General features: G+C 39.2%; 1 protein-coding gene across 6 annotated transcripts in view; it reads left to right on the top strand.

Annotated features, from left to right (window-relative positions):
- Positions 1-21,153, top strand: part of LOC125010882 (disco-interacting protein 2 homolog C) — a 189,275-nt gene extending 168,122 nt beyond the window's left edge. For 3 of the 6 annotated variants that reach the window (XM_047589781.1, XM_047589778.1, XM_047589776.1), the window contains exons 23-38: positions 508-617; positions 7,056-7,136; positions 8,175-8,298; positions 8,547-8,668; positions 9,174-9,285; positions 9,437-9,546; positions 10,079-10,209; positions 11,569-11,737; positions 11,858-12,028; positions 13,478-13,507; positions 15,445-15,506; positions 17,817-17,874; positions 17,960-18,034; positions 19,090-19,264; positions 19,356-19,479; positions 20,764-21,153. In XM_047589781.1, the coding sequence (XP_047445737.1) occupies positions 508-617; positions 7,056-7,136; positions 8,175-8,298; positions 8,547-8,668; positions 9,174-9,285; positions 9,437-9,546; positions 10,079-10,209; positions 11,569-11,737; positions 11,858-12,028; positions 13,478-13,507; positions 15,445-15,506; positions 17,817-17,874; positions 17,960-18,034; positions 19,090-19,264; positions 19,356-19,479; positions 20,764-21,016 (1,907 nt within the window). In that variant the 3' untranslated portion in view covers positions 21,017-21,153. The remainder of the gene's footprint in view (positions 1-507; positions 618-7,055; positions 7,137-8,174; positions 8,299-8,546; positions 8,669-9,173; positions 9,286-9,436; positions 9,547-10,078; positions 10,210-11,568; positions 11,738-11,857; positions 12,029-13,477; positions 13,508-15,444; positions 15,507-17,816; positions 17,875-17,959; positions 18,035-19,089; positions 19,265-19,355; positions 19,480-20,763) is intronic. The other 3 variants (XM_047589782.1, XM_047589780.1, XM_047589777.1) reach the window with 2 other exon arrangements.
- Positions 21,154-21,598: the final 445 nt, after the last annotated feature.

Below are 21,598 nucleotides of genomic sequence, written 5' to 3'. Positions count from 1 at the left end.
AAAATAAAATAAAAAAATGCCCTCAGCTGACGTGAACAACTACTGTTACTCTTCTGTCCATCATCACATAAAGCCCCGCCCCCAAGGGTCTGATTGGCCAGGCAGATCTTTGCCTGAACATAATCTAGGCAACTTCTCTTTGAGACCTAAAAATGTGTCCGACTCAAACTTTAAAACAATTTCGAGCTTGTCTGGGATTTTGTTCTACTAGAGCCTCAAAACGTCCTCTCGTGTCTTTTTCACAAACTCAAATCTGGTCACTTTACACAATCAGTTCCCAACGAAAAGACTCCAGACAAACTGTCTGAGAAGTTCTTCTGACTTCCAGGCTTAAACAACAGCTAGCATGGTGGTGGACCTTAAAAATGATGATGATGTCTCCAGTATTTCCACGTCCATCACCACAGAAATGATCTGATTGGTCCGGCAGATCTTTGGAGCATAATCCTGACTCAGTTTCATACAGAAGACATCTCATCTCTTCTCTTCCTCTTCCTCTTCCTCCAGAGATCGGTCCTGCGTCTGTGATGGTCGGGAACCTGGTGTCGGGGAAGAGGATCGCTCAGGCCAGCGGCAGAGATCTGGGTCAGATCGAAGACAATGACCAGGCAAGGAAGGTGTGTGTGATGGGGGAGGGAGGGGTCTGCTGGTTTTCTCCTTCATCGCCATCATCATCATCGTCATCATCATCCTGAAAAAACACCACACATACATTTCATTTGGAGCCATTTCACGCGTCGCTCATCTATTATTCATTTGGATCGCTTCTTATTGATTGAATGCAGCTGAAACGTCAAGACCTGGTGTTTTACGTATAAAACTACCTCTGAGAATCCTTTTCAAAGTTAAGTGTAGTTCTGCAGCTACTCTTTTTATTATAGTTACAGTCGATTGCATCAAATCATTTTGCACATCAGCAGAATTTGTACAGAAGTGTTGTAGTAGAAATGTGGTAACGTGTAAATGTGACATTTTATTGAAGGGTTTTATAATTCAAATGGCGATAAATTATTCATTTATTGGCGTCTTCACCAGTTCCAGCTGCTAACCACCACTCTCTGATGCTAAAAAGATCATTGAGACTTGGTCCTAAAACAGCGATGGCAGAAGGATTTCGTGTTTTCACTCTTTTCCTGGAACGTAAAGCTGGATCTAATCGATTTGTGAAGCTTTCTATTCAGCCTGATAAGAAAAAACACAGAGAGGAGGGAAACCAAAGAATAGTTTGAGAAGAAATGGGAGATGAAAAGTGATAGCGAGCGGGAGGTGGTGTTTGTTACTGCCAGGTTTGGGTTTAGTATCTTCTCTCCCACTGATATAGTCATCAGCTGCAGCGTCCACCGTGGTCTGATGAGAGGAGACAAATAACAGCAACCAACTCGCTGCTCGTCTGATTGTTTGCACGGTGAACGGTGTTTGAAAAAAGGACTTCAGGGTCCAAAAGGCAGACGCCGACCAGTCATAGGCGCAGACCATAGGCATGTGTAGCGTTCAGTCCAAAAGGAGAAAGATGGTGGCTGCATATCTTCATTGACCTTCATGTTGTATCTTTGTTTTTGCACTTCTTGTTTCTACCTCATCTTCTGATTTAAATGCAACATATTTTCTTTATTTTATTTTTTTTTTAAACCAAATGAAAGCTTTGTGACAGAGCGGTTTGACATTAAAGCTCCCTTAAAGCTATGACCCTAGATACAGACTCTCAGCAAATGTTCAGTTTGGTCGTCTCTATTAGTTTCACCCAATGAGCCAGACTTAGAATATACTGCAATAGACGGGCTTCTGTCTCCTGCGAAGATGTTCCAGGCAAATCGAAACTAGCATGCAGAGGTAGTTGTTCCTCTGTATTGGTTGAAAGATGTAATGAAACCCAGATGGAGAGTTCTCAGACTAGGGTTTAGGTTAAAGTAGGGTTTAACCTAAACCTAGGGTTTAGATTAAACCAGGGTTAGGGTTATCCCAGGATTAGGGTTATGCTAGGGTTAGGGTCAGACTAGGGCTAGGGTTAGGGTTATGCTAGGGTTAGGGTTATGGTAGGGTTAGGGTTAAGCTAGGGTTAGGTTAGGTCAGGGTTAGGGTTAAGCTAGGGTTAGGTTAAACTAGAGTTAGGGTCAGACTAGGGTTAGGTTAAGGTTAGTGACGTAGGATTTGCTCTCTCTAAATCTCTACCTTTTGCTTCTTTTGCTGCCTCTGATCATCATCATCATCTTCATCGATTCACGCCTTCGTCTCCTGTTCGTGCTCATTTATCCATCACCTGAGGAAAACCACGCCCTCCGTGTGAATGAGCTCCTCTTACTCTTCAGACTGTTGGGTCCCTCTTGTTTATTGAAATGTCTTCTGTGTAATCACGTACGATGAAATGTGATTTTCTTTGAGCGTCTTCTCCGGTTGCTCTTCTAATAACATTTATTTGCCGGAGATGTTTGAGCTCTGGGGTCAGTGCTCAAACTCTCCGATCACAGGATCCACTGCTTCTCTCCCGGGGTGAAGGAAAAACTTGCACTCTCTATATTTATCTAGTTTAACTGTAACATGTTAAACATTCAAGAATTATGTCTTGATTAAACCTCCAACATGCAACCAAAGTTCGCTCAAACAGGATTAATCAGTGCTTCCCCCGATTACAAACACATCCTGCTTTGTTCTCCATAATCAACCTACACGTTCTGCACAGATACTGAATCTATATCTCTTTATTGAGGGTATCTATCTAGCACGAGCCAGTCCGAGTATAAAGTGTCTTTGTCCTGTTTGGTGGTGGTTTGGTGCTTTTTTAAAGATTAATGTTGTAATTTGGCATCACCTGAACCACTTAGCTAATTCTAGGTATAAAGAAACCATTAAACCATCATTTAATCTCCATTCTCTGCAGCGTGGACACAACAACACAGTTACTGGAACGATGAATAAGTTCCTCTGGTCTAAATACACCCATTTAGTGACTAGTTCAGGCCTCTACCTGATCATTGATAGAAGGGTCATTGGTCTTTGCTTGTCCTCTGTCTTCTTCTGTCTCTACCCGGTGGACCTCGACCGGACCGCTGTCCCCGTAAGATCCGGGTTCTCCTCAACATTCCTTCCTGTTAAGTGGGAGTTTTTGTCTTTGTCACCGTCGGGTTTTTAAGGCTCCGGTTTCTGCAAAGCCCCTTAAGACGACTTGAATAGTTACTGACGCTATCTAAATAAAATCAAATTGAATTAAATGTCAGCGATGTGGCCCCTGCCAGGCGCTGTTGTTGCCGTGTTGGGTTTCAGCGAAGCGATAGTCTCGTCTGATAGCGACGGGGGAGACAGAGCGGACCTGCAGACTTCAGTGTGTCACAGATGAGACTACAAAATTTACCTATCAAACGCTCCTCTGCAACAGGCTTGTTCGAAGCTCTCTCCGTGCTGACAGAGTGTTATCTGGCCTCTGGCTGTGAGCACAGATCTGCAGCTGATAACTCGGGCATTAACAGCAGTTTCAATTTCGCCCTGGCTCAATGGAGACTTAGTCATGCGCAGCTTCATCAGTCGGTCGCGATCCTGAGATCTCAACGCAGTCACCTGGATACAACTATTCCATATCTAAAACTCTACATTCAAATATTGACCGATTCAAAGTACCAAGTCAGGAAATTTTCCCTCGGGCAGGGTCCTGAATCATGAGATTCTTCAAGTAGTCTGCTGGGTATTAGGAATGCGTAGGACGTTAATCACCTAAAACTTCATGAACAGAAGACGTTAACTTTTCAAATTGAACTTCCTTTATGAGCCGGTATGTCCAACACAAATCTTATCACAATGCTGCAACGTGAGTACAGGATGATCATTGGTGTCATGCCATAACCTCGCAATGAGTAGTTTGCGTCTCTCGCGTATCGATATAGAACATGGTCATGCTTAAATACACCCTAAGGGAATCGTAAGAACAGACTAGAATTTATTATTAATCTGGTAATAGATGTCATCAACCAGTATACAAACAACAATCAACTTAAAGTTAACACAAGAAGAAACATGAGTACACATATCATGACTGAAGTATAGTTTATTTAGACATTAAGGTGAAGACTGTATCAAGTAGCTTCCATCACTCAGACACTGCAAATTGACCTTGAACTTATGTAACAATCTGAGATCAGTGCGTCTAACGTAAATATGCATTAAGTCAGCCGGAATCACAATGCATAGACAGCTCGTAAAGATCTTAGACTAAGAGAGGAAACCTAGGACTGTGGGTTATTGCAGCCGTGAAATTATGACAGCCACCAGAAGTTCATAAAAGTCTGAAATTTCACAAGGTAGTCTCCTTCAGTATGGGGAGACCCAGTTCCCGATTCCGTACAGAATACTATGACTTGAGACGGTGTGAAACGGATTATCCTACCGATGCTACGGATATCGCTAATTATACAAAAAGGACACGTATGTACGCTGCGATCAATAATCAGCGTGTCTTCAGATTCTAACGCTCATAGACAAGATAATACAGACTAGTTATAATTATAATTATGTTTTTTCTAACACACTGTGTCATTGATATATCAATTATAAGTGAACATGGTAATAGTACCTAACTAGTCACATAAACATGTGTTGATTTCACGTAGCATACGAAAAGAATGTAACATTGCTAAGTGACGAATCATTCGAATAGTTAATTCTGTGATTCCGTGTTGAGTGGTCAACATAATGACCGACATCTGATGCTTAAATCTTCTCAAAACATATCGAACTTTGTACTCAGTCTTGAGTATGCGAAACAGGGAAATACTGCTGTTAGTTGTGCCGAACTCCCCTTGTGAATGATTCATCAGAGTAATACAGTACAGTCTGATTCGCAGCAATGCAGAAACAACTGATCTACTGTGTAGTATTGTCTTAACTCATAAGCCTTAATTCTTTAAGGAGAGTTAATGGAGTCTGTATGAGCGAAAAACTCACTTGACTTTATTACAGTTACCTTATACTAAGTGATAGTATCTCGTAGACTAAATATTAGTACTGCACTGTAAAATAGACTAAGATGTTACAAAAGATTAAGATAATTTAGTAGAAGATTAGATAGAATAGAATATATGAATATAAAATGAAATTAATTAAAATTCGATACATAAGTATAGTGTAACGACAAAATTTAAAAATTAAAATAATCATTAATGAGTAAGATTAATTTTAAAGTGATTAACCTTAGAAACATTAAAAATTAATAGAAGATCAGATGAAAAAATTAATATAAATCTACTTAAAATTTAAATAAATTGAATTAAAAAAAAAATTTTCATAAAATATAACAAAATGAACTAAAATTTATAACCAAAAATTAAGAGATTGTAAAATACAATAGAATAAACATAGCCAGAAATTAATATTGTCAAATATAAAAAACAAGAAAGAAGTAAATTAAATCGAACAAAAATATTTATTTATTAGATTAAAAAGTTGTATCTAACAAAACAAAAATATTTTAATAAAACTTAATTAAAAAATAAATATCTTAATTAAATTATAAAATAAGAAAAATTAATTACTGTTAAGTGGAAATAAAGAAATACTAAATATTAAAATATTGCATGCAACCTTTAACAAAAAAATAGTTATTAATATAAATCTTCATTTTCTGTACGTTCTGAATAACATCCAATTTGCAAAGAAGTGATCAAATACAGAATTAAAACAATATCAATTAAATTATAAAATAAACTTAGCAAACATTACTTATTAAAAGACTTTAACAAAATTTATCATTTTAAATTGAACTAATAATCAAATTAGTTCAAAACAAATAAAAAATTAAAAAAATATATGAACATAATATGAAAATAAAAAAAAGAACAACAATCTATTTCAAAAATAATGCTTTGACTGTAAAAAATCTAAAAATACGGACTTGAATACTTTACTAATACAGTATAAAGATGTTTTAAAATAAATTAAATTGAGATCTGATAATTGATTGAAGCTCATAAAGAACACTGGTCATGAAAGTTTGAAAGCTTTGAGAAGCTTAATTCCATGAATACATGACATTATATTGGAAGTAAATACGAACATTGTTGATGTTGAAGTGCGCTTCTCGAAAAAATGTTAAATTAAACTTCAACTGCTTCTACCAAAGAAAACTAAGAAGAATAGATCAACTTATGACACAGCTAATAACTGGATCAAATAACAACTGATGTTTTTTCAGTAAAATCTTAATTGTACTCCGATTTATGCATAAATATCACAAAATTGACAAAGATATACTGAAGATTAAATATCTAATGAAGGGAAATAATAAATTTTTATTATGATTTAAATTAACACCGAAATGACAAGAACGTTTTAGTTTAAAAAGATTTCTAAATCATAAATATATACACTTTGAGTAAAATAAAAAATGGAGATTAGATCAAAAATTACTTGCTTTAAATTTAAAAATAAAAACTCAAAGCTGATCTAGCACGTATTAATTAATAAATAAGCAAAGTGAAATAAATTCTCTTTCACTTTTATCTGAAAATAAACTAAATATCTTTTATAAATAATTACTGTTGAGTTGTGGCCCTGAACCCTCCCACACTTTTCTCTTTGTTTGGAGATGAATCCTCATCGGCCCAGAGGCTCAAACTCACACACCAGGAATAAAATAAATAAAACTGAACAGAGTGTAACAGGGTTGACTCACACTCAGCAGCAGATGCAGAAACAAACATTTGTTGTCATCTCTAACTCACCTCTTTGTGTGTGTTTGGGTGTGAAGTGTAAACGTCCTGCTTTTATTAATGTGACCCTCGTCATTCCTTTCCTTTCTTAACAAATTAAGTTAATTCCTGAAAGTTGCATCTCACTGGAGTTTTCTTCTTCGTCAGTGTTCAGTGTCAAATGATGTGAAATATTTTAAAGTGTCAGAGTCGCTGTTAAAATGCCACAAGAATTTCTTATATAAGTTATGAGGGAGAGGTTCCTTTAACACAGTGAAGTAATTGTAGACGTTTAAACTGCAACACGTGGACGATGTGATGTTGTTGATGTCGTTAATATAAATGTGAATATCTAATGGTTATTCTCTCTGGTTTGTCCTCCAGTTCCTCTTCCTGTCTGAGGTGTTACAGTGGAGAGCCCAGACCACTCCAGACCACGTCCTCTACACCCTCCTCAACTCCAAGGTACCCGAGCTTACAACTCACCGATGGCACTTAAACGCACCATCCACCGTCTGAGTCAACTGCCTGGTTAGAATAGGACCTTTATTTAATTTATTTTACTTTATTTTACGTTTATACAAAACTCTGTGTGTTGAGACCAAAACTCATAGAATAGAATAGAATAGAATAGAATAGAATAGAATAGAATAGAATAGAATAGAATAGAATAGAATAGAATAACAGAGATAAGAATAGAACAGAAAAGAGTGGAATAGAATAATTTAGATTAGATTAGATTAGATTAGCATAGCATATAGATTAGATTAGATTAGAATAGAATAGAATAGAATAGAATAATTTATTATATGTTTATACAAAACTCTGTGTGTTGAGACCAAAACTCATAGAATAGAATAGAATAGAATAGAATAGAATAGAATAGAATAGAATAGAATCATTTAGATTAGATTAGCATAGCATAGCATAGCATATAGATTAGAATAGAATAGAATAGAATAGAATAGAATAGAATAGAATAACAGTAGAGAGGTCTCCTCAACCCAAACTAGGATCTGGTTGTAACTGGTAAATGCTGCTCATACGACATGAAGCTAGTTTTTGTGGCACCTTCTCTTGTGTTAAATGAATAAATGAACTGAGATAAAGTTTATAACATAATCGTATAAGTTCTGACATGTGTGGGCCGTGAAAGTTTGTTTGATGAACTGAGTTTGATTCAATAAAAGTCATGAAAAAGGACAAAAAAAAAAGACATTGTAAAATTTTAAAAACACACACACACACACACACACACACAGACACACACACACACACACACACACACACACTCACTCCCCCTGTGCAGTGCAGAGTAAATTGCGCCGCTAGTTTGCATAATGCCAATACGATCCGCCGGTTTGTTTACAGCTGTTCAGCCCCGAGATGCTGCATCGGAAAATATGACATGACATGAGCTGATCCACAATGTGTCAATCATCTGTGTGTGTGTGTGTGTGTGTGTGTGTGTGTGTGTGTGTGTGTGTGACGTCCTCCCTCCAGGGTACGATAGCCAGCTCTCTGACTTGCGTCCAGCTGCATAAGAGGGCGGAGAAGATCGCCGGCATGCTGGGGGAACGGGGCCACCTGCAGGACGGAGACCACGTCGCACTCGTCTACCCTCCAGGTAACAGCTGATGAACCCGGACTCAGATCTGAAGTGGTGCCATGTGTTTATACGACGTGTGAACAGGGTGGAATGAAAGCTTAGTGTGCAAAAACTGAACACTCAAAATCTCAAAAATATAAGTCATGATTGTTTATTTTCATCAAGTATCTGGTGTTACTGTCCCTTTGCCTTCAAACCTCCTTGTCCCTCGTTTCCCTCGCGTCTTCCTCCCCCATCTCACCCCTCCTTTCCTCCCTGTCCTCCAGGCGTCGACCTCATCGTGGCGTTTTACGGCTGCCTTTACGCCGGCTGTGTGCCCATCACCGTGCGGCCGCCCCACCCCCAGAACATCGCCACCACGCTGCCCACCGTCAAGATGATCGTGGAGGTAAGAAACAAAGTCCTTTACCAGCGCGAATACGAGAGTTTATCAACGGCCACGTAGCCGTTAAAGAGAAGAAACGGATGCATTGAAGTGTACGTATTTCTGTGACGAGGGCCGGGAAGTCGGTCTGGAGCCGCGAACGTCGTGGTTTTATTCAAATTTTATTGACTTTCTAAACAAGAGATAAGAGCTTGTAAACACGTTAACTGGATCCTCACTGGCTCTGCTGAGACCTGGATTTTCCGTTCAGAAAAATGAGCGGTTATTTGATTTTAAAATTCAAATACTAAAATGGAAAATCATGACGTTTTTCTTTATCAGGGCTGAGAATGGATAAACACAACTTTAGAAACGGGTCTGTTTTCATTTTCTGCCTCGAAAAACAAAAAATAAAACTGTTAGAAACAAAAAAGTGGCTGTTTTTTTTTTCATATTGTGCGACCAGACGTCACATGTGAGGACTCCATAAATTAAGCTTCTTCTTCTTCTTCTTCTTCTTCGGGTGCAGGTGAGCCGGTCGGTGTGTGTCATGACCACACAGCTCATCTCTAAACTGCTGAGGTCCAAGGAGGCGTCGGCGGCCGTGGACGTCCGGACCTGGCCTCCTGTCATGGACACAGGTACAGAGATCATATGATAAACTGTTGATGTGCTGGTTTCTCTATTCCGGCTGGAATAAGGACGGATAGAAACATGATGGAGGTAAAGCTGTGTTCTGTGTGTTGAATCAACACTGATGTGACGGCTTTTTTTCTTTTCTTTTTTTTTTAGACGATTTGCCAAAGAAGAAGCCTCCTCTGCTCTATAAGCCGTCCAACCCAGACACTCTGGCCTACCTGGACTTCAGTGTCTCCACCACGGGCATGCTCGCTGGAGTCAAGGTAAACACACAAACACATTCTGGTTGCTTGGTCCAGGCTACAGCAGCTAGCGAGAGGGTTGTGAAATGAGTCTCCACTGTTGGCCGTTGTGTTGTACGCCACAAAATATTAATTCAGACAGTCATCACGCCACCTGCGACCGTCCATGTGTCAGGTTGCATCAGGATTCCCATTAAAACAAAACAAAAAAAGCTTTGTTAATGAACACTTTTGGGAACGCGTGCTCAAACAGGAAGTGCAGGGCAGCAGGAAACGAGGCCAGCACATTTTCTCATGTTCTGCCAAATCTCCCGTCCATTATGTTTAACCAGTGAGCTTAATGAGCGCATTAGTCAACGCTGGAATGTGAAAGGAATGTACAACAGACGACGCGCCGGTCAGAGCTACACCCAGGGTTGCGTTATGCAAATCAGCGAGATTTTGTAGAATTAATCACGTTTAATCTCTAGCAGGGAGCGAGGCTCGTGCTTATCCTTAACACTGGTGACCTAAAAAAAAAAGAAAATCCTGTTTTCTTTTCCGACTGCTGCAGATGTCTCACACAGCCACCAGTGCCTTCTGCCGCTCCATCAAGCTGCAGTGTGAGCTTTACCCGTCCAGAGAGGTCGCCATCTGCCTGGACCCGTACTGTGGCCTGGGCTTCGTCCTCTGGTGCCTTTGCAGGTCAGACACACACCAAAAATGTGTAATACTTAAGTGCAGGGGTCTTCAAGGGCCAAGGACTCCGATCTGATGTAGAGATCATGTAGGAAAACCATACATATTTATAAGTATACATTATTATATATACATACACAGATATATACATTATATATTTGTGAAAAATGTCTAATCAACCAAAGATTTTGTAACCCCCCTGCAGTTCCTTCACAGATCCCCAAGGGGTCACGGACCTCCTGTTGAACTGTGCTTTAAGAATTAAGATTTTTGCCCCCCAAAAAAAAACTAAAACTACAAAGATATTTCTTAAATGTGCTACTTTGTTAGAGTTTTACAGTTGATGAAAATAGATAAACTAATTCTTAATTGGTGACCTGCTTTTATATTTAAACTTCTTCGCCTTTCCAGCTTCTCAAAGTGCAAATTCTCTTTAGTTTTTTGCATTTTAATAATTGTGCTGTTTCTAATATATCTGAGCAACAAAACCAATAAATATTCTGTGGGCGATGGAAGTCAAGCTGGATTCCAGAATATATAAGAGCTTGAATGTGCTAAAACAATGATGTATTACAGTATTTTTTTTCATGCATAATCACGTGTTCACAACATTTTCTACTTGTTGAGAGAGGAATTAATGCAGTAGATTGACTAACGATGGACTATTTTACTGTGATGATGAGTAAATATTGTAGAATAATCCCACACTAGCAGTAAAACAGGATTGCATGGCCCCGTGTTAGCACTGACTGCTGATGTGGAAATCTGGGGACGTTTACAGCTCAAAGATGAAAAAAAAAAAAGAATTAAATGTTATCAAGATGAAATGAATAAATGAGGACAATTACAGTTTAATTTCTTTTGACATATTTATTCATATTTAAATACATTTAAACTGCTATGTCTGTAATGTCAATAGCAGCGTGACCAGCTACCGTAATAACTGTAGTCTGCGCGCAACATTTTTTTTTACTCATTCATAAGCTAAAGAAGATAAAATTGGGGACATTTTTGGGGACAGCTCTAACTGGGGGACAGGTCATCCAAAATGGGGACTGTCCCCAGAAATTGGGGTCTAAAATAAAAACAACCAACACAGCTCAATGGAATATTGGTTTTCCCAGCCCTATATTGCTCTTAAATGAGGTTGGAGCTAGTGAACACAGCATGTGAAATGTCCATTATCTGTATGATGTTTGTCTGATGTCATGTTGTGTTCTTTTGTTACTGACAAGCAAGTGTCTTGGATGCAAGACAAATTTCAGGAGGAATTCTGATTAATAAAACTGTCAATCAATCAATTAATGAAAATAATACATCATCTGCATAATGCATGACCTATGCTTCGTGCTCGTCCCTCTGCAGCGTGTACTCAGGTCACCAGTCCATCCTGATCCCTCCGTCCGAGCTGGAAGTGAACCCGTCCCTCTGGCTGTCAGCCGTCAGTCAGTACAAAGTCCGAGACACTTTCTGCTCCTACAGCGTCATGGAGCTCTGCACCAAAGGCCTCGGGCTGCAGACCGACTCGCTGAAGGTCAGCAGGGGTGGAGGGGTGGTGCTATCTAGTAAAAACAAACAAACAATTCATCAAACTGGACGCCCCTCGAAAATCAATGATTCTGAGCTTCGGTCTCCATCCGTCTTGTTCCCTCAGGCCCGAGGAGTGGACTTGTCCCGGGTGAGGACCTGTGTGGTCGTAGCGGAGGAGCGTCCCAGGATATCCCTCACACAGTCTTTCTCCAAACTCTTCAAGGATCTGGGTCTCCACCCTCGAGCCGTCAGCACCTCCTTCGGCTGCAGGGTCAACCTGGCCATCTGCCTGCAGGTCAGTCCCAGCTCCTCGCTTTCAGTCCTTTCTTGGTGTGACATGGCGGCTGGTGGCACCGACATCTTGGAAACTAGCAGCTTTTGTTCCAAAGAACAAGGAATGTCGTGAATTATAGTAAAAAGCTTTCTAAGCCTTTTCCTGTGGCGCCCTCTGCTGTGTGGATGCCAGCGTGAAATGATGCAAAATGATCTGTTCTGAGCTAAGACTGTATATAAATATGGACGATGCATCCCCTCTTCCTTGCATTGGTGAAATTGATGCTATTATCCCAGGGATACGGGTGGCGCCATCTTGAAACTTTGGAGCCAGAATCTGATCGGTACGGTCAGAGGGTGGAGCCATGACAATGATGCCCCGCCCACACGCCCTCCAGACTCACTCTTCTTTTCATTTAATTAATACTCCACTCTGCTCTACCTCCACCACTTACAAGGAAATGTTGCATTATACACTGTACTCATTTGAATAATGATTTTTTTTCAAGTCTCACAGTCCCATGGGACCTCTTCACGGAGCAGTTGGCATGGCAACTGGTGGTCGCCATTATGTCACATCCTGCTTCTATAGCATCAAATAACTAAAACTGAACTTTTCCAGAAAAAAATTACACATTTGTCAACATTATATTAACTACCTAAAATGACAGAAACCATTGTTGCCGTGTATTTCAATGGTTTGTTCCCGCCCACTAACATTGAGGAGGTGGAGCTTATATGATCTATACTGCAGCCTCCAGCCACCAGGGGGAGCTCTACTTGCTTTGGCTTCACTCCAGAGGAGCTTTTCCACCGTCCGTCTTTATACAGTCTATGGTTTAGAACCACATGGCTGCAAATACAGGTCACAGCATTGTTTGATGTGCACGACTCGTGAGAGTTTGTTCATTTGCAGCTTAACGTTAACGGGGCACTGATCCAGGAACAGACATCAAAGCCGCGGTCATTTCTTCACCTCTACCATTTCTCATCCAGATCAGTTCCTGAGACATTCGTCTCTTCTTTTGAATGTCCCTCAGGTTCAGCTCCATCCTCCCATTTCAAGCAGATCATTGCTGTTACGTTTCTCCTACGATTTCCCCAGTTTTATATCGCAATGTTCAGGAACTGTTGAGGATGAATGAAAGAGTCAGTTTTTAATAAAATAAAGAAAATCTAGTCTTTTAAATATCAGTTACATTTCTAACTGTGTGTGTTAATAGCCCTTTAACACTTTGTAGCAGCTTTAAATAACCAGACTAACATTTGGCTGAATGGCTTGTTTTGTCTTTTTGAGTTTTCCATTTTGACATTTTTCTTCCCTCCTTGTTTTATGCATAACCCCACCCACATATCTCATACCGGGTTTTGTCTCCACCCTCCCTCCTTCTTTACTTCCTCCTCTGCCCTTTTACTTTACTCCTCCTCCTCTTCCTCCTCCTCCTCGTCCGTCCCCTCTCTGCTGCTGTAGCCTCACAGGCTGGGAAAGCTTGCCGACCAGGTAGGGAACCACCATCGACCTCCCCCCTCGCCCAACAACCACCTCCACCCCACCGCTTGTCAACACACCACTCATCAATCAGTTGGTTTTACATTAAAGACGAATCCACTTAAATTCTTGCTTCTTGGTGAAAGGGAGCAGCTTTAAGGAGACGGCGCTGAACTGTTGGGACAGTTGTAAATATACAAGTGTTTTGACCCATTCAGACATTTTGGAATTAATGAATGAAAATGGTCAATTCGCTAGCGCTCTAACCAGACTGGCTTTACGTCAATAGAAAGAATTACTGAGGCTCATGGGTACTGTAGTATTTGCTGTTTATCACCTTGGCAAAAAAAAAATGATGAGACCAGAAATTCTCAGAAACTATTTTTGTAAAAAAGGAAGCTGCAGTTCCTCCAACGACCAGTAGAGGCTGGCTCTGACAGTGAGTCAATCACCATAGACCTCCGTGTTAAATGTTCAGCAGAATTAAACAGGTTTACAGTCTGGTATGAACAGTTTTGGAGCTGAACGGGGCTGAATCAAAACCTGTCTCACTTTTCTTTAGTATGGAAGAGGATTAGAAATAAAATAGTTTAAGTGAAAATTGTTTGTTATCTGAAGTCGAATTCTGACTTTCAGATTGAATTACATCAAATTCTGATTTTTTAGAATTTTGCAATTAAAGTCAGAATTCTGACTTTTATCTCTGAATTCTGAGATTAAAGTCGGAATTCTGACTTTTTTTCCAGAATTTTGAAATTAACATCAGAATTCTGTGATTTTTTAGAATTTTGAAATTAAAGTCAGAATTCTGAGATTTTTCAGAATTTTGAAATTAAAGTCAGGATTATGACTTTTATCTCTGAATTCTGAGATTAAAGTCGGAATTCTGCATTTTTTCAGAATTTTGAAATTAACATCAGAATTCTGAGATTTTTTAGAATTTTGAAATTAAAGTCAGAATTCTGAGATTTTTCAGAATTTTGAAATTAAAGTCAGAATTCTGACTTTTATCTCTGAATTCTGAGATTAAAGTCAGAATTCTGACTTTTTTCAGAATTTTGAAATTAACATCAGAATTCTGAGATTTTTCAGAATTTTGAAATTAAAGTCAGAATTCTGACTTTTTTTCCCTCAGAATTCTAGATTAAAGTCACTGAGAAAAAAGTCAAATTCCAAATTTGAAGTCAGAAAAAAAAAAATCATTCGCTCTAAAATCTTTTTCCAGTGGCCCTAATCCTCTTCCGTATTTAAGGCTTAAAGTTCTGCATAAAAAGATTAATTTGCATGTTTTTCACCTTTGGTTTCAACCAAATGAGTTATAACGTGACACGGACACAGCCTGGAATCACAGCGTTGTTGAGATGATTGCATTCAGGTGTGTGGGCCTACGACTCCCAGCATGCCGCTGTGTGTCCCCCCCTCCCCCCTGCAAATGTTTAATTGTGGGATGATGGAGGGATGGTGGAGGAAGAGAGAGGTCGGAGCCAGGGGTCCTTCATCTCTTTCTTTTTCTCTTTCTTGATTATTTTTCTTCATCTTGTGTTTATGAAGCCGACGCAGAACTTTAATAAAAGACAACGTTCAGGATGTAATCACTCATCACCACCATCACTTCCCCCTCTCTTCTTTCCTCTTTCAAATCCTCTGATTTAGACTTTTTGATTGCATGACAATATTATTTATCTGGTCTGCTCCCTCTAAATCTTTGGGTATTTTTGTTTAATTATACTTTTTGTTTTATTTATTTATTAATTAATTTATTTATTTCTTAATCAAAAAAATTCATCCCACCACTCACCACATTAGTAGAAGTTTGGGTTCCCAGCTCAGTCTCAAACCTAAAGCTTTTCCCTTCCTTGCTGTAGCATCCACTGCAGCCTGGTAGTAGTAGATGTAGTTGTTAGTTTTTAGTTTTTGTGGTATTCCTCATTCCTTGTGGTATTCCTCAGGGCACCTCGGGACCCGACCCCACAACTGTGTTTGTCGACATGAGGGCGCTGCGACACGACCGGTGAGTTCACTTTTTCATTTTGTGTTTTTCCCGAATGGAAAACGTCAAAAAGATGAACAACTAGTATTTATTGTTTTCCAGTGATGCTACAAATCACACTACTAAAGTGTGCACAGGATCACTGCACTTTGGAGCCAGAGTCTGACCAGTACAGTCTGAGGGCGGAGCCACAATATCAGTGCCCCGCCCACACTTCCTCTAGACTCACTCGCATTTCCGTTTAATTAATACTGCGCTCTGCTCTACCTTCACCACTTACCGTTTACGTGTATTTTCGTGTTTTAATTTGGCCTCAGTCCCGCCCACTAACACGAAGGAGGTGGAGCTTGTGACCTATACTGCAGCCTCCAGCCACTTGGGGGAGCTCTACTTGCTTTTGCGCCACTTTAGACGAGCTGTTCCACATTTGATTGCAATTAAAAACAAAACTAAACAAAAAGATCATTTAGTTAAAAAATAAATCTTTTGAGTCAGTACCAATGGAATGAGAGTGATGCAGCTTCTCATCTTTAACTTCAGGATCGGAACTTTGAAATTTCACTGTTGTCAGAAAGACGGAGAGTACATTTCTGAAGTTAGGAGAATGTGTCCTAACTGCAAACCAAGGATTTAAAAATAGTAAAATTTTGTAATTTAGAGTTAGAATTTGATCTACAATTGTTTTTGTATAAATTGAAACTGAATTAAAAGGTTAAATTGCTAATCGAATAATTCCTCAAATTAAGTCTCTGATTGGTCGGCTGAAATGTTGAGCGTTATTGGATAGAGATGTTCATGGTCCCAGAGGATGATTCTTAGTAATGTTGTTAATTTATGATGAATTAGGAATCTCCAGACATGAGCGGTAAATGCATATGATTGCTTGGATTCACTAATATCAACCTTCTTTTGCTAATTTATGTTAAAAATCCAGTAAAATCATAACAAAAATGTGCAAAATTTTCATATAAAAAATGTACAAGAAACAGAGACAGAAGTAAATATATATGTGTATTGTAAAGAGAGGAATTAAGGATTAATAAGGTACAGTTGTCTTCAATAACATAAAGTTGGACATTTTAACGTGAAGGTTTGTTTTTGGAGCCTCAAGTGGCCACATGAGGAACTACAGTTTCAAATATTTACTGCTGAAAATCACGCTATTCTGCAGCTGCGATGTGGCCACCGTATGTCTTTAAATGAGCAGTAAATGCTTGAATGTCCTAACATCAACCTTCTTTTATTAGTTCAGACACTAAATCTGTTCTTCGTGGATAAATCCAGCGTTTGGTCTCGTGGGATCTCGGTCCTGGTGCAGCCCTCTGCTGGGCCGCTCCAGAGAAGTTTGTGAATGCGAAGCAGCAGGATGTTTGCAAATGAGAGCAGCTCGGCAAACAGAATAAATAAAGTGCTCGATGGGGAGTTTTTCGCTACGGGCTGACGGTAAAAAAAAAAAAAAAGTATGAATATAATGAGAAGCTGAAAGTTTCTCAAAGACAATGTGATGTTTTTATTCAGCTCGACGCCCTGACAGCTGCTCCGCTTCCAGTCTGAGAACCACGCATTTTAAAACCCATCAGACCCAGGCTGAGTCACATTTCACGCTGGGTAACACCGCGAATAGCAACTCCACAATTTATTTTGCCAGAGTTTTGCTTTCAGAGGACGTAAGTCTGACTTAATGAACCAGCCAGCAGTTTGCAAACCAACCCCGCCCCAGGGCCTCAGCATCGGTGTCACGTTTTCTGTCTTAAGGTGGTTCAACGCTGTCAGTTTCTAGGCGGCGGGGGATGGACAACAACTCCACGATAACAAGATTTATTCAAATATATCCCGACAAAGTGGTCCAGCGGGATCAAACGCACAACACCCAGAACCCCTGGGCCCCACGGCACGCTCCGTAAAATGGAAATTTAAACTTGTCAGGAGTTGTTACCGTCCCCAAAGTTTCCCAGACGTCGTCGTTTCCTGTTCCCAGATCCAGACGATCATTATGGTGAAGAGCTGATCTCCGTCCAGACGAGTCCTTCGGTCCCGCTGTGTTTAAATAGACGTGTCAGCGTGCATGATTACACACAGCCACTGTTGATTTAAACAGACACACACTCTCCATGTTTCTGTTTTGTAGTCGCTCAAACCTGCTTCTGTCGTTCTTCTTCCGAGGCCTCGGTCAAACTTTAATTCATGGCAATTAAATCCTCAAATGAATTATGATAGTTTGGAAAGTAAGTCCACTAAAATAGCTTTTAATAGTTGATGGTTGTAATATAAAGATCCTGTGGTCCTGATTGTGAGTTATGATGTAAAACTAATTACCTCCTCACCCTGCAGGGTCAGGCTGGTGGAGAGGGGGTCGCCTCACAGTTTGCCTCTGATGGAGTCGGGGAAGGTGAGCTTTTTTTTTTTTTTAATTTATTATATTTTTATTGAATGTTTTTTTTTCTTATTCGTCTTTTCTTTCTCTGTGAGTTCAGATCCTGCCCGGGGTCCGGATCATCATCGCCAACCCAGAGACCAAGGGACCAATGGGAGAGTCACATCTGGGGGAGGTTTGTCTCAGCTCACTTTAGTCCTTTGACGGCGCATGGAAGATGGATTTTAACTTAATCAGCTTTAAGTCTGTGAACAGTTTTATTACTGCTGTAAAGTTTTAACATTGAGGTCTAATGGGTCTGGTTCAAATATACATTAGAGGAACTTTTAATGTCTGTGCTTCATAGACTTTATTAGACTGAGACTTTATTCATCCTCAAGGGAAACTGCTTGGTCACAGTAGTGTAGATGCATATACAAAAAAATAAATATAGTAACATGAAATTAAAATAAAACATAAGCAAAAACTCTGTAAAAAAAAAAAACTAAAACAAATACAATATGAGTGAAGATCTAGTAAAATAAAAAAGTAAAAATCTAGTAACATTAAATAAAAATAAAACATAAGCAAAAATTCAGTAAAAAAAATAAATACATATACAAGTGAAGATCTAGTAAAATAAAATAAAAGTAAAAATCTTGTCAAATAAGATAAAAAATTAAAACTATTTAAAGATCTATTAACAAAATAAAAATAAAATATAAATGAAAATTTAGTAAAATAAAGTAAAATAAAAGTAAAAACCTAGTAAAATAAAATAAAGATATAAAATAAGTAGAAATCTAGTAAAATAAAATACAAATAAAGTAAAAATGAAATATAATTAAAAATCTAGTAAGATAAAATAAAGTAGTAAATTGCAAAAATGTGCAAAATTTGCATAAAGAACAAATCTACAAGAAACGTAGAAGTAAATATATATACATAATAAATAAAGGAAGCGTTAATAAATTACAATAATATGATTAACATTTATTTAAAACAACCATAAATACAGTTGTCTTCAATAATGAGAACCAGGCTGTAAAGTTGAACATTTTAACGTGAAGGTTTGTTTTTGGAGCCTCAAGTGGCCACATGAGGAACTACAGTTTCAAATATTTACAGCTGAATATAGATAAAAAAAAAAAAAGCACACTGTTGTGCAGCTGTGATGTAACCACCACATGTCTTGACCTTTTACACTGAACCACGTGGATCTTTAAAACGCTGCTGTCGCTGTGTTGGTAGATCTGGGTTCACAGTGGCCACAACGCCAGCGGTTACTTCACCGTCTACGGGGACGAGGCGCTGCAGTCGGACCATTTCAACTCCAGACTCAGCTTCGGAGACACGCAGACCATCTGGGCCCGGACCGGATACCTGGGCTTCCTCCGGAGGACCGAGCTGACGGACGCCAGCGGCGGTGAGGGCGTCCTGTCTGGGTGTCACAGTGAGGACGGCTTCTAGTTGGTTCAAACGTTCAGACGTTTAAACGTGTTTTTGTGTGATCGCAGAGCGTCACGACGCCCTGTACGTGGTCGGAGCGCTGGAGGAAGCCATGGAGCTCAGAGGGATGCGTTACCACCCCATCGACATCGAGACCTCCGTCATCAGGACGCACAAGAGCATCACAGAGTGGTGAGTAACGCTAACATCCAGATTTAACAGGTCAACGCTAATATCATCTACAGTGATGAATGGCAGACAATCAAACATAGAGATCAGGTCTCAGTTTGAATTATTTATTTATTCTTTTAAATCCAGCCTTAGAAGAGTTGGTAGCTGGGATGTTAATAGACAGATCCCTTCACGCTTCAGTCCTCCGCCTAAAAAGTGTAAAGGTGGAAACTGATTGAGCTCCTACAAAGATGTCCCGGGTCAATCAGATCAGTGACGGACAGGAGACGTCATCTGGGAGACGTGGACTTGGATTAGTTTAAATGTCTCTGACTGGTTGGAGAAATGTACAATTCAATATAGTGCTGAACAAAAATGCCCTTTATTGAAACCCAGAGAAAGATAGTTTTAGATTTAGATTTAATAAAATAAAATCAGTAAAAATCTATTAAGATAAAATAAAAAATAAAATATAATTAAAATCTAGTAACGTAAAATAAAAATAAAATAGAACTTTAATCTAGTAAAATAAAAATACAATATAATTAAAAATCTAGAAATACAAATATATATATAATTAAGATTGAGTGAAATAAAATAAAAATAAAATAGAATTTTAATCTAGTAACATAAAACAAAAAAAATACTTAAAACCGAGTAAAATAAAATAAAAACACAATATAATTAAAATCGAGTAAAATAAAATAAAATTTTAATCTAGTAACAAAATAAAAATCCAATATAAGTAAAATCCAGTGAAATAAAAAATATAATATGTAAAAAAAATATATTAAATATATATAATTAAAATCGAGTAAAATATCAGTAAAAAATAAAATATCTAGTAATAAAAAAAATATAAGTTAACATCTCAATGATGTTTACTTACCACGTGCAAATGTGACAATAAATGACGATAAATACATAAATAAAGTATAATCTGACACATACAGGTGAGGAGTTGAACAGGTGGATGACGTGAAGCAGTAAAAGACTTCCTGATAAATGTAAATCTGAATGTTACCAGACCTGTACTCCAATAACAATCATCTGCAAGTGTACGTAACTTAAAGAAATTAAAGTTTATTTTATAATATACACACAGTGTGAGAATCAGTGACCAAGATGTTCTTGGTTTTCAGCTACAGACGTGATCCCAGTGTCTTTGTGTTCTCAAAACTTCTAAACGCACAATTAGCACAGCAGATTATAGACAAGAACAAGACTGATGCGTCGCTTCTTCTTCTTCTTCTTCTTCTTCTTCTTCTCCTTCTTCTTCTTCTTCTCCTCCTCCTGTGCTTCCAGCGCCGTGTTCACGTGGACCAACCTTCTGGTGGTGGTGGTGGAGCTGGACGGCTCGGAGCAGGAGGCCCTGGACCTGGTGCCCCTGGTCACCAACGTGGTGCTGGAGGAGCACTACCTGATCGTGGGCGTGGTGGTGGTGGTCGACATCGGCGTCATCCCCATCAACTCCCGCGGCGAGAAGCAGCGGATGCACCTGCGCGACGGCTTCCTGGCCGACCAGCTGGACCCCATCTACGTGGCTTACAACATGTAGCGCCCCCTGGTGGTGGACGGACAGGGAGAGAGAGGTGGATGAAAGAAGAAAGCTGCAATGACGTTCGAGTCCTGAGAACGAAAGAGGCGGGGTTTATGGGACAACGAGAGGACATCGTCCACTTTTTTTGTTTTTTTTTTTTTTTGCCCTGAATTTTGTCTCTCAGGCGGCGCTTGTTCGAGTTTTTGGTTCCTAGTGTTCAGGATGTTTCCGCGACCTTCTCCCTCCTTCCAGGGTGAAAGACTTTCCCTTATTTGTGCTGAATGTTTACCCCGAAAAGTGGCAATCATTTACCCAGGAGGCAGAAAAGGACAATCGCTAACGTAGCAAAGATTCTCTTAAAACCACGCGTGAGCTCGATTTTATCCTGTTAAGTTTTTGCTTCTTTTTTTTTAACATGTCCTCCAGAAAAAAAAAAAAAAACATAAAATAAAAAAGATTAGGCTATTTTTTTGAGAAATAATAATAATGATAATAGTGATGATATTTTGCGTTTTTACGATATCAACCATTACAAAGTGCGAGATATGTTTTGATACGAGGGCGGGGTCTGAGGGAAGCAACATTTTACGATGAGGTACG

This window comes from Mugil cephalus, chromosome 7, assembly GCF_022458985.1.
Source record: "Mugil cephalus isolate CIBA_MC_2020 chromosome 7, CIBA_Mcephalus_1.1, whole genome shotgun sequence".
Classification (NCBI taxonomy): domain Eukaryota; kingdom Metazoa; phylum Chordata; class Actinopteri; order Mugiliformes; family Mugilidae; genus Mugil; species Mugil cephalus.
The sequence above is the reverse complement of the archived record's forward strand: the minus strand, read 5'-3'. Positions and strand labels throughout refer to the sequence as shown.